Genomic DNA, 12,976 nt, shown 5'->3' on the forward strand with positions numbered 1-12,976 from the left:
GGTTCAAACAACCACAGGGGCTCATCTGGCTGGAGCAGCATGAACAAGGGAGACGGTGACTAGTGTGATGGCAAAGAGGCAACGGGATATGCTATGTTTGGCTATGTAAGAACTTTGATGTTATGCTGAGAAGGGAAGTCACAGGAAGCGTGGTCTTGCGCAGGCAAGCGACACGGTTTGACTCATCTTTAAACAGAATCTCTTTGGCTTCCATGATGGGAAGGGACCACGGAGGAGCACATAGAAGCAGGCCACCAGGTGGGAGGCCACCCTGCAATTATCCACGTAAGAGACAATGGTGGCTTATATTCAATGACACCGCAGAGGTGGTGAGATCCTTGATATATTTTGAAACCAGAGCTGTGGATTGGGTGTGGGAAGAGGAAGGGGAAGAGAAAGTCAAAGATGACCCCAAAGATGTTGTCTTGGGTACGGTAACAACAAAGCTGACTTAGCTAGAAAAGGCTGAGAGAGGAGCGGCTTTGGGATGCTGTGTTTAGGGCACGTTAAGTTTGAGGGGGTCCATTACACATCTCAGTAGGACAGGGAGGAGGCGGTGGATGTAAGGGTCTGTCATTCAGGGAAGCAGCCCAGACTGGAGATGTCAACTTGGGGATCGTTACTCTGTTTCCATAGTGTGATTGAGTCCATGGTTTGGGGAAAAACAGAGAAATGGACACAGGCTAAAAAATGTGCTTTGTTTTAATTTAGGGAAACGGTGGCCTGATTTTCCTCCTTCTGTTAAAGCTCAGGTAGAAACACTTATTAGATGCCTAATCATCAATTTTACTTTTCCATTAGAGCATTTAAACTAGCACTATGAATAATACGGCCTCACATTAAAGCTCTACTATTCTCCGGAGGAAAATCACCTTACCTCGTTGGATAAGGCCTGCGCATGGGGTGTGGCAGGAATGAGCTGCTTTTCTTTGAAATCCTGGAGAGAGTCATAAACCTGCAGGGAGACAACAGGGGAGAATGACACACGGAGAAGCAGTCTGGGCAGCTTGGGTGCTGGCCTTTTAATAAGGTGTCTCTAGTCATCCGAAAGAAAAAAACTCAAGATTGTGGCTCTAAGGCTTCAAAGGCTTAATTATTGGCAGCCACTGGAAATTGATCTTCCCCTGCCAATATCATTAATAAAAAGAAACGGTGCTGTGCCTCTGGCACGTGGAAGTTCCTGAGCCAGGGATTGAACCCACACCACAACATTGACCTGAGTCATAGCAGTAACAATGCCGGATTCTTAACCTGCTGTGCCACAAGAGAACTCCAGAAGTTTTATTCTTAAACTGAGTAAGAGTAGGGTTTTCAGGCTCGAGACCAATAGGGATTTGGAGCCAGAGACTGGCACAGGGCAAGGGCCACAGGCTCAGGGTTCACCAGGGATCTGAGGGAAAGGCTGGGCACACTCTACATGCTCATTTGTACTCCGTGATCTTTTTTTGGGGGGGGGCACACCTGTGGCATATGGAAGGTCCTGGGCGAGGAGGTGAATTAGAGCTGCAGCTGAGGCCTATGCCACAGCCACAGCAACACTGGATCTGAACACTCATCTGTGACCTACTCCACACGTAACCCACTGAATGAATTCAGGAATCAAACCCGCATCCTCATGGAGACGGTGTTGGGTTCTTAACCCACTGAGCCACAGCAGGAACTCCCTGCATTCCTCTTTTATGTGTTTCCTTTCCTCCCTTCACTCTCCGGTAAAAGTTCATTTGTAAAAATTCCAACTTTGTCTCTGCTAATCCTTAGGAATAATTTCCATGTCAGGATCAAGGGTTGGGCTGAGAACACCAAAGCCTGCCTGACTCCGCAGTGCAGCCTATAATCTTATTTTGGGAATTTAGTGTCTCTTACAGATGAAGAAATGAGGTCCAGGAGGCCAGCTCAGCTCAGCCTTTCTCCATCCGGATCCAGGATGGCAGGGCTTCCCTGCTCTACCTTAGTGTCTGCAGTCCAGTTTACCTGGAGGGTGGCAGGCGGGATGGAGGCAGGGAACACAGAACCAGGCAGCTCCCAGCAGCAGAAGGGCAAGGGCAACGCCTTTAGTGACATTCGAACCCCTGTGGTAATTTCCCGGGAGGAAGAAATGCCTGGTAGAAATCAGGTAGTTTCCCCTCCAGCTTTATTGAGATATAGCTGACATAGAACATTGCATAAAGGGAAGGCGTTGTACGACCTGCTGATTTGATACATATATATGTAATAAAATAATAACCACAATAAGGTTAGTTAACACCTCCATCGCATCACAAAATTACCATTTTGTGTGTGTATCCTGATAGCATTTAAAATCTACTCTCAGAGTTCCTGTCATGGTGCAGGAAATGAATCTGACTAGGAACCATGAGGTTGTGGGTTCGATCCCTGGCTTCGCTCAGTGGGTCCAGCATTGCCATGAGCTGTGCTGTAGGTCACATATGTGGCTTGGATCTGGTGTTGCTGTGGCTGTGGTGTAGGCCAGCAGCAATAGCTCCGATTAAACCTCTAGCCTGGGAACCTCCATATGCCATGGGTACAGCCCTAAAAGGACAAAAGACAAAAAAAAAAAAAAAATCTATTTTCTTAGCAAATTTCAACTATATAATACAAATTGTTAAATATAGTCACCGTGCTGTACAATAGATTGCCAGAATTGGTGATCTTATAATTGGAAGGTTGTACCCCTTGACCAACATCTCTCCATTTCCCCCCACACCCCTCCCCCCAGCTCCTGGCAACCCCTAGGATTTCCTTCTTTTTAATGACCGAATAATATTCCATTGGACGTCGAACTTCTGAGTATATAGTGATAGTGAAATGAAATGACTAGCTCAAAAGGATATCTGCCCCCAGGTTCATCGAAGTTTTATTCACAATAGCCAAGACATGGGAAAGAGTCCTGTGTCCGACAATGGATGAATGGATAAAGAAATCAGGCGTTTTTCTGTTTTTTTGTTTTGTTTTGTTTTTCTTTCTCAGGGCTGCATCCGAGGCATATGGAGGGTCCCAGGCCAGGGGTCGAATCGGAACCACAGTTGCTGGCCTACACCACAGCCATAGCAATGCAGGATCCGAGTCATGTCTGACAAGACCTATACTACAGCTCTCGGTAACACTGGATCCTTAATCCACTGAGTGAGGCCAGGGATTGAACCCATATCCTCATGGTTCCTAGTCAGGTTCGTTAAACAATGAGCCAGGAAGGGAACTCCAGAAATCAGGTGTCTTAAAACCAGCACTGTGAGAAGTACTTCTTTGCTCATGCTAAATATGTTTATACTTTCATCTTCTTTTTTCCTTTTTCCTTTTTTTTTTTTTTTTTTGCCATGCTCACAGCATGTAGAAATTCCCAGGCCAGGGACAATGAGGGATCCTTAACCTGCAGCACCACAAGGGAACTCTCTTTTTTCTTATTTTAAAGGATATAAAATAAATATGCACATCATAAGGCTGATCACATTTCGCACGTAAGTGAAGGAAACATCTTGCAGAAAACAATTTCAAAAGGCTCCTTCTTGGAGTTCCTATTGTGGCTCAGTAAGTTAAGAACTTGCCATAGTCTCCGTGAGGGTATGGGTTTGCTCAGTGGGTTAAGGATCTGATCTGGTATTGGCTGTGGCTGTGGCATATGTCTCAGATGCAGCTCCGATTTGACCCTGGCCTGGGAACGTCCATGTGCCACAGGTGCAGCCCTAAAAAACAAAAACAAAAAGAAAAATGGTTCTTTCTTAATAACATTTGTTTAGAAGAACAAAATTATAGTCCGAGAGGAGATGCTATTGTATTGTGCACAAGCTTTTAGCCAAATTTTTAAAAAGGAGAAATCTTCAGAGTGAGAAAAACTCAAGATGCCTCAAAAGAGCTGTAAATAGCTTCTTTCCTAATTTATAAGGAATGCTGTTTAAAACATTTTTGTTTGTCCTGAATTGGCCTCCAGGACAGAGGGTCATAGGCAGCTGCTAAGGTGCTGCCCTTGGCCATTTGTGGTGGCTGCCTTGTGACCCCAGGGACCGCTGGAAGAAAAGGAGTTTCTGGAGAAAAGAGAGGAGCTGCCATGTGCTTTTCCACCCCAAGTTAATTCCTTCCTAAGCTAAAAGTTTGTATAGCTCCTCTCTGAGGATTGCCTTCTGGGGACATTTTCGCAGTTGAAATTTCCTGCCAGCTGACTAGTGACACTGTTGGACTCATAGGTTCGTCTCCCAAGGCCAAGATTCCAAGAAGCAGCGTGCTCACCTTGAGCAGAGCCTGCAGCCAGGGGCAGTGGAGGAGGTCATACAGGAGGCACACTCCATTCACGTCTCGGCTGTAGAACAGATTCAGCTCTTGCAGCACAAGCCGCAGGATCTGGGAGATACCTGGAAACAGGTGAGGGCAGAGGTGGGGTCGCAGGTGCAGGTAGTAAGAAAGGCAGGTGTAAACACAAAGACAGTTCAGAAAGCTGGGACATGCCAGGGGCTCATGAGAAGAGGAGGGGACACGGGATTCAGAGCCAAAAGATCTGCCTTGCAGCCCTTTTCTGTCACTTAGGTGTGAATTTCAGAAAGCCACCCACTGCCTGCAAGCTGGTCTCCTTGTGTGAAAAGAATTTGTTAGCTTTCCCATATTCCCATTAGATGAAATAATAGACCATCGTATACAGATGTATGATTTTATGAGAGCAATATTATTTTCCCTTCCCAAGCTTACCAGCCACTGGTTTATTCCTGAATTACCTAGCTGTTTTCTGGGTTGTTGCTCTCAAACTTGAAGCCATTTGTCTTTACCTTTTCTGAAAACTCTTGGTGAAAACGTTATTGCAAAAGTCTCCCAATAGGATTTTATGCAAATCTCAGGATTCCATGATTAAAGGAAGTGAACAGATTTTTGTGAATGCTTGATTGTTTTACAAGTATTTTCATAGAAATTCTACTGGCTGCAGTGATATTTTGAAGATGAACAAATGGTGAGTTCTAAATTGAAATAAAATATTGTGGAATTCCCGTTGCAGCTCAGCAGTAACAAATCCGACTGGTATCCTTGGCCTTGCTCAGTGGGTTAGGGATCTGTCGTTGCTGTGAGCTGTGGTGTAGGTGGCAGCTGTGGCTTGGATTCCAAGTTGTGGCTGTGGCGTAGGCCAGCAGTTGCAGCTACCATTTGACCCCTAGCCTGGGAATTTCCATATGCTGTGGGTACAGCCTAAAAAGAAAAAAAAAATATTGTGGGGTAGGAAAAGAAGAGATTCTGAATCCACTGTGTCAATTTCTTTCCTTCCTGCCTGGAGGCTTGCTTAGACTTATCATTGATAGATGCAATTGGACACCTCAGAGTGTATGACAATTTCCTTACAGAAATCACAGAAAATTGATCAGAATTTCTGTCTCTAAATTTGATCATATATTTAAAGTGATATTAAAAATGATTTCTGGTCTAGAAAAGAAATCTGGCCCCACGTACCACTCTCTGGATTGGTTGCCGTAGAAAGCTTCTTGTCCTTCTGGTCCTTTTTGCTCAGCGGATCTGCTCCTTTGTCTGACTGTATCATCCTCCTGCCTAGGCTTTCAGAAGGAATTCAGATCTAGGGAGTAGATCAACAAACAGTACACAGCTCACTCCATCACACTGGCCACGCAGCTTTTAGAACCTATAGAGGCATATATTTCTGACAGCATTTTTTGAGCAAGTCAGGTCCTCTGCTACATGCACACTGGGATCCACGTCAAACCATCTTGCCCTGGAGCATTTCCTCCCTAAACTAACCATCACCACCTACCTGTGTGAACGAGAAAAATATTCCATGAAACATTCCTTCTAGATCCCTCTTTATTTTTTTTAAACAAGTGACAAATAATGTTATATTTATCTATTTCCCACCTCTTTGCCTAGTTGATTTTATCATCATTTAGAGCCTTCCCTGGCCCGACTCCACTTAGGCACCCTGTTTCCTCTCATTGCACCTATAGTTCTTCATGACACTGAGGACAGCTGCAACGTCATGGATTACTGCTGAGGATACCCTTAGAGTTAAGTTTTTATATTGCTTTAAGTAGGTTAAGTTTCAAGATATAAACCCAAAATAATAGTGGCTTAACAGAGTAAAAGCTTATATATTTCTCAGGTAAAATTTCAGAGGCAGGGAAAATCCGGGGCTGGTAGGTTCCATGAAATTCTCAGCAAATAGGCTCCTTCTAGCTCACTGCTCTGTCCCCTTGGAGTGTGGTGTCATTCTCATCTTCCTGCTCCAAGATGGTGGCCAGAGCTCCAGCCATCACTTCTACAGTTCAGCCAGCAAAATGGGGATTAAGAAAACAAGGACAAAGGGAGCATGCTCACTGATCTTGGAAGAAGTTTGACAGAAGTTGCCCTAAACACTGAGATATCACCTCAGGCTCTGTGTAACTTTCAAATGTATCACTGGACTTTCTTTTGACTGGGAAAAAACTCATAATTATCTGAGCCTAGAAACCAACTTCTCCTTACATATAAACATGAAATACCTTGGCATAATTTTAATCTACATTGAATTTAAATATATAATATATAATATGTTGATATAGTTATTTATATATTTATTATTTATATATTATTTTATATTATTTATATATTATCTATTTTTTATATATAATATACATTATTAATTTATTATTTATATTATTTGCATATATTATATATTTATATATTATACAATATATTCTTTATATATTCTATAACATGTAATAGATATTCTATATTTACATATATTATGTAAAATAATATAGATATTTATATATTGAATTTTAATATGCATTGTATTTTCCTCATAATTGAGGAATGAATTTACTGTGTTTTCCTTAGACTTTATCATGTTTGCCACTTCAGATAATTATGTCGTTAACAGTGAAGCTGCTCACAGCATATAATGTGTCTCTAAACACACCACTTTCAGCTTGTGGCTGTATCTGTGTCTGCATTCAAAGCTGCCGTATCCCTGGTGGATTCTTTTACAGGTGCAAATGTGTTAGTTCATAACATCTTTTGGTGCAGTGGCATCCCATACTGACATCTTGAAATAAACAATGTTTTATCAACTACATTTATTTAATTTATCTTATTACTAGGGCCATATATATATACATACATAATTTTTTTGGTAGTCATTAAGTGTCTTAGTTTAGGTTCCCCCAGCATCAGAATTCTAGTGAGGTGATTTGTGTAGAAAGTGATCCAATAACATTGGTGGGGGGTTGGGTATTAAGGCAGGGCAAGGAAAAAAAGCCAGGAAGATGTGTATCAAGAAAATAATCACTCTGGGCCCTCTGGAGCTTAACCCCATGGAAGAACAAGGGACAAGGGAGTGGGGATATTTATACACCAAAGATGCCAGATATGGCTTGAGGGCTTTTCCCAGAGAGCATGAGCCCCAGCCCTTCCAGCCTGCTACATGCATACTTTCAGGTAGAGAGTGCAGGTGCTGGCTGGTGGAGGTCGGCCCCAAGGGCACCAGAATAGTAAGGACCGGGCCCCAAGGGCACCAGAATAGTAAGGACCGAAAGGATGTGGGTAGAGCACCAACAGCATTTGTTACAGGAGGATAATAAAAGTTAAACCAAGATTTTTTTTTTTTTTTTTTTTGTCTTTTTGCCATTTCTAGGGCTGCTCCCGTGGCATATGGAGGTTCCCAGGCTAGGGGTCCAATCAGAGCTGTAGCCGCTGGCCTACACAAGAGCCACAGCAACTCGGGATCCGAGCCGCGTCTGCAACCTACACCACAGTTGACGGCAACGCCGGATCCTTAACCCGCTGAGCAAGGCCAGGGACGGAACCCACAACCTCATGGTTCCTAGTCGGATTCGTTAACCACCGCTGAGCCACGACAGGAACTCCAAACAAAGATTTTTTTTAAGAGGAACATTTCATATTAGTTGCTAAAGACTGGGGTATTGGGAATTCCCTTTATAGTCAGTGGAAACGAATCTGACTAGTATTCATGAGGTTGGGGGTTTGATCCCTGGCTTTACTGAATGGGTTAAGGATCCGGCGTTGCCGTGAGCTGTGGTGTAGGTCACAGACGCGGCTTGGATCCTGTGTTGCTGTGGCTGTGGTGTAGGCCAACGGCTATAGCTCGGATTCGATCCCCAGCCTGGGGACCTCCATATGCCACGGGTGCGGCCCTAAAAAAAAAAAAAAAAAAAAAAAAAAAAAAAAAAAAAAAAAGGCAACAACAACAACAAAGACTGAAGTATTGAATCTGATATAGTTGAGAACCATTATCTAAAGTCTGGGCAGATTGTACAGTTGAGTCAAGGAGGCTATCAAGAAAAAGACAGCTCATTATCATGTTGTCTCCAAAGTCCACGGCAGGGAGAAGAGCAATACAGAAAAGTGTTACGGGATTTTGGACAACCTTCCCATACACATTCTCTTCCACTCACCCTGAAGCATTCCAGTTTGCTAGGTTCTACCAAAACTCGGTATCATACGCTTTTTGCCTTGCACACCCACCACGCCTCCTAATCAGCCCCAACTGAGTGAGTTTAAATCCTGATTTTCCCTGCATTCCAGTTTTTGAGACTCTGTTGAATCATGTAGCACAGCAGTTGCATGTATGACTCATCTTCCTCCCTGGGAGGGGAGCACTTCCAAGGTAGGGGTTTGAAAAGGGAGATGGAGTGCCTGCCAGACAGACAAAAGTCAGAGCAGACACGTGGGTCTGACCCCAAGTCTTCGTATTAGGGCAACTTCTTTAAATGCTACTGAAGGGGTTCTCACAATTCACACGTCCTTTGCAAGGCTGTACAAATGAAACAAGCCAGCTGCTAAGGGTATATTGTAGGTGGACCACAGTTCTTCCATGTGTGCCAGTATGCTGAGCCAGGCCTATCCATGCAGCAGACGGGGGCACTAGAGGTTGTAGATTCCCAAGTTGAAATTGTGAGACAAATTTTCAGGTAGACTGTGGTTTCTATACTGAATTCTTTTTTTTTTTTTGTCTTTTTGCTATTTCTTTGGGCCGCTCCTGTGGCATATGGAGGTTCCCAGGCTAGGGGTCCAATCGGAGCCACAGCCACAGCAACTCAGGATCTGAGTCGCGTCTGCGACCTACACCACAGCTGACGGCAACGTCGGATCCTTAGCCCACTGAGCAAGGCCAGGGACCGAACCTGCAACCTCATGATTCCTAGTCGGATTCGTTAACCATTGCGCCACGATGGGAACTCCCTGAATTCTAATTATTAAAGTAACTTGTAATAAATCTATAGCCAACTCCAGAGCTACACAGATAATGAACTCATATATGCTAAAAGGCTCATTTTGGCTAAACATTTCTCAGCCCTAATAGAGGCATGAAGTCATTTTCATCTCTACAACTTAGATGAATTCTGCAAACTGCATGCCTCATTCGTCCTCGGATTCCTGTGACAAATTTGCTGTGAACTGGATTATGGGCCCTCCAAATTCGGGCGTTGAAGCCCTAAACCCTCGTTGTGATGGTATTTGGAGATGCGGCCTTTTGGGAGATTAGGTTTAGATGAGGTCATGCTGGTAGGCCCCTCATGATGACATCAGTGCCCTTATAAGAAGAGACATCACAGAGCTTGTCCTCTCAATCTCTCTGCCATGTGAGGACACAGCCAGGAGTCTATCTTCAAGACAGGAAGAGGAGGAGTTCCCATCATGGCGGTGCAAGGGGATCGTCAGCATCTCTGTATTGGGACCCATGTTCGATTCCCAAGCCAGCACAGTGGGTTAAGGATCCGGTGTTGCCTCCCCTGCGGCTTGGATGATCCCTGGCCCAGAAACTCTATATGCTGCAGGGCAACCAAAAAGAAAAGAAAACAAAAACAAAACAAAAAGAAAGAAAGGAAGAAAGACAGACAGACAGACAGACAGACAGGAAGAGGGACTTTACCAAAACTCAACCAGACTGGAACTGTGATCTCAGACTCCAGGCTCCAGAACTGCAAGAAATACATTTCTGTTGTTTAAGCCATTCAGTCTCTGGTATTGGCCCCAAGCTAAGACCAAAATTCACAGGAGGAACCCTCAGAAAATGGTTCTCCCTCCTCCTGGGTGGCTAAGAAAACGGTTGCAATTTATTGTCCTCATAGCACTTACCACGCTTCACGATTCTCTTAGGCATTCACCTGCTCAGTGTCCAGCTGCCGTGTGGGTCAGGTCTGCAGAGTAGATGCCTTGTCCTGCTCACTGCTGAAGCCTCAGCCCCTGCAACAGCACTCGGGTCAGAGCAAGTGCTCGGTATTCCTAGGCATTTCAGGGAAGGGGCAGAAAAGCATGAGGCCAGATGTGAAAGCATAAGGCTGAGATCCTCCTAAGGAGCCCAAGGGCGGCTGGGACGTCAGTGCTGGGGTGGGAGCAGCTGGCTCCTTTCCTCCTCAGCCAGGTTATCCTGACTTTAACCTCCTTCCCTGTCAGGCTTTGCAACTGGGGGCTGACAGATCTTGGAGGCAATTAACTGCAGCCTTCATTTTACAGATAAGGAATCTGACACCCAATGGGGGTATTCCATAGACTTCGTAAATTTCACAAGTAGCAAAATCAGAATTTCTTCTGTTTCCTTATTTAGTCCTGAAACACGCTAATTCTTGGCAAAAGACTGTGACATCCAGTCCTTGACTGTCTTTTTGTGATGGTCGTTTGAGACTTACCTATTTCTGCTGTCTTGAGAGTGAGAATTCATTTTTCTTTTTTTCTTTTTCCTGCTTTTTAGGGCTGTACCCACAACATATGGAAGTTCCCAGGCTAGGGGATGAATCAGAGTTACAGCTGCCAGCCTATGCCTACACCATAGCTCATGGCAATGCCGGATCCTTAACCCATTGAGTGGGGCCAGGGATCAAACCCACACCCTCATGGATACTAGTCAGATTGATTCCACTGAGCCATGATGGGCGGACACTCTGAAAGTTCTTGATGGAGACTGTAAATATGTAAATATTCAACCACAGGCAATTCTTTTTTTTTTTTTTTTTTTTGTCTTTTTGCCTTTTCTAGGGCCGCTCCCTCGGCATACGGAGGTTCCCAGGCTAGGGGTCTAATCAGAGCTGTAGCTACCCGGCCTACACCACAGCCACAGCAACTCGGGATCCGAGCCTTGTCTGCGACCTACATACACCACAGCTCACAGTAACGCCAGGTCCTTTAACACACTGAGCAAGGCCAGGGACCGAACCCGCAACCTCATGGTTGCTAGTCGGATTCGTTAACCACTGCGCCACGATAGGAACTCCAACCACAGACAATTCTGATCTGATTAAGTAACACAGAAAGCATGGCCAGTTTTTACTATTAACCTAGAAGCTCCATTAATGTTACTGACACCTAAGGAATTTGTCCTAAGCATTATTTTACCCATCAGTTTTTCTAGGAACTTTAAAAAATACAGTGATTTCTATTAAAATGCCACATTCAATACCTCTATTACACTCATTTTTCAAAATGATGCTTCCACCAAAGCCTGAAAACACACTTGACAACTTAATGATGAGAAATTGCTCCAACAAAAGTGGCTGGCTTGTGTGGGTCAAAATGCTACTGATTAGGACAAAGACAAATGCTCAATTTTCTGTCTCCATCACAACTCATTAGTCCATACTTAAGAAATGGTTTCTTAAAGCAAATCTGGCTCTTTCAAAATCACGCCTTTCTCCATGTAATTTGGATTACAATGAAACTGAACCATTTGAAAATTACCCATAATTTTATTTTCAGCTCTTAAAAATGAATAGAAGGGCAGACATTTTTAGCTCTCTTCTGGTAACTGGGGGTCTCTTACCTGCAAGACTGCAAACATGCAAAGTTGCTCCCATCCAGAGAAAAACTGGAGTAGAAAATTCCAGCAGGCTATTAGGTACCAAAGTCACCTCACTGTTCCAGATAAAATCTCTGCACATCCTCTTTGGTTTAATCCACAGAAGCCTAACCCAGCCTAATCACTAAATTACTCTCGTAAGCCTTCCTTGTCACAAATCTTTCTAGGTATTCCTTGCACTGAAAAGTCCCTTCCCTTTAGTATTTTCTGACTGCCAGCACATAGTTAACACCAAAAAAATGAATGTTTTTGTTGACTATTTCAGAAGACACTCCTGAAATTTATTTTAACCTTAGGAAAAACCGACACCTGAGGGTAAGCTGACCTATTAACCCGATTTTCTCACATTGTGGTGAGGAAACAATGGAAGACTCTTCAGCCAGTTATTACTGCAATATGACCATTATTATTATAATGAGGCCTGTAAAAAATGTCCTTGTGGAAGTTCCTCTACCAAGTTACTGCTCCTTTTTTTTTTTTTTGCTTTTTAGGGACGCATCCACACAGCATATGGAGGGTCCAGCTCATGGCAACGCTGGATCCCTAACCCACTGAGCGAGGCCAGGGATCAAACCTGCAACTTCATGGTTCTTAGGTTCGTTTCTGCTGTGCCACGACAAGAACTCCCTTTTTAACTCAATGAATTTTATGACATTTATAGTTGTACAATGATGATCACAACCCAATTTTAATTAATTTTTAATTTTAGCATTTCCTCAACTTTTTAACATAGTTTAGGTGACAAAATATTTATGATATTATTTTGGGATTGCACCGTGTTCTTCATTCACCATTTATGATTTTTTTGAGCACAGAGCAAACACATATGACCATGGTAAATTGGATCATTCTAATCCTATTGATTCTTCAGTTATCGATTTTGAAACACTTCCTTAATGTATTTACTATAAAATAGATTAGGAGAATCTTGGTTTGTCATGGAACTTGCCATATACAAAGTAGTTTATTTCCTCTTTAAAATTTTAATTACTAGGATAAAAAAAGCAAAATATTACTATGTTATTTCATGTAATTTGACAGGTTCGGAGTTCAGGATATATTTACAAATCGAGTATATCTAGTCATCTGTTGATGTTGCTCTACACATATAAAACAGTATAAAATCACTTATTTTCTAGTTGTATAAAATCTGTGAATACACAGAAATAAAGGTCCTTTTAGATCCCTTGCCTCATTTCTGCC

General features: G+C 43.3%; 1 protein-coding gene and 1 long non-coding RNA gene across 3 annotated transcripts in view; both read right to left on the reverse strand.

The window, feature by feature from the left end:
* The window catches only part of MPP4 (MAGUK p55 scaffold protein 4), a 46,466-nt gene extending 36,055 nt beyond the window's left edge, over positions 1-10,411 (reverse strand). Inside the window, exons 1-4 of one of the 2 annotated variants that reach the window (XM_084998365.1) lie at positions 10,060-10,411; positions 5,422-5,542; positions 4,222-4,343; positions 878-955 (exon numbers count right to left, since the gene is read on the reverse strand). In XM_084998365.1, coding sequence (XP_084854491.1) covers positions 878-955; positions 4,222-4,343; positions 5,422-5,509 — 288 coding nt within the window. In that variant the 5' untranslated portion in view covers positions 5,510-5,542; positions 10,060-10,411. Of the gene's footprint in view, positions 1-877; positions 956-4,221; positions 4,344-5,421; positions 5,678-10,059 lie in introns of those variants that run through there. The other variant, XM_021075034.2, reaches the window with a different exon arrangement.
* The window catches only part of LOC146396078 (uncharacterized), a 1,511,729-nt gene that overhangs the window by 1,403,281 nt on the left and 95,472 nt on the right, over positions 1-12,976 (reverse strand). The gene's annotated exons all lie outside the window — the stretch shown is intronic.

Source organism: Sus scrofa, chromosome 15 (assembly GCF_054392235.1).
Source record: "Sus scrofa isolate SSC_HxYL_T2T_F1_AM1 chromosome 15, Sscrofa_HxYL_maternal_Yorkshire_Landrace_v2.0, whole genome shotgun sequence".
NCBI lineage: Eukaryota > Metazoa > Chordata > Mammalia > Artiodactyla > Suidae > Sus > Sus scrofa.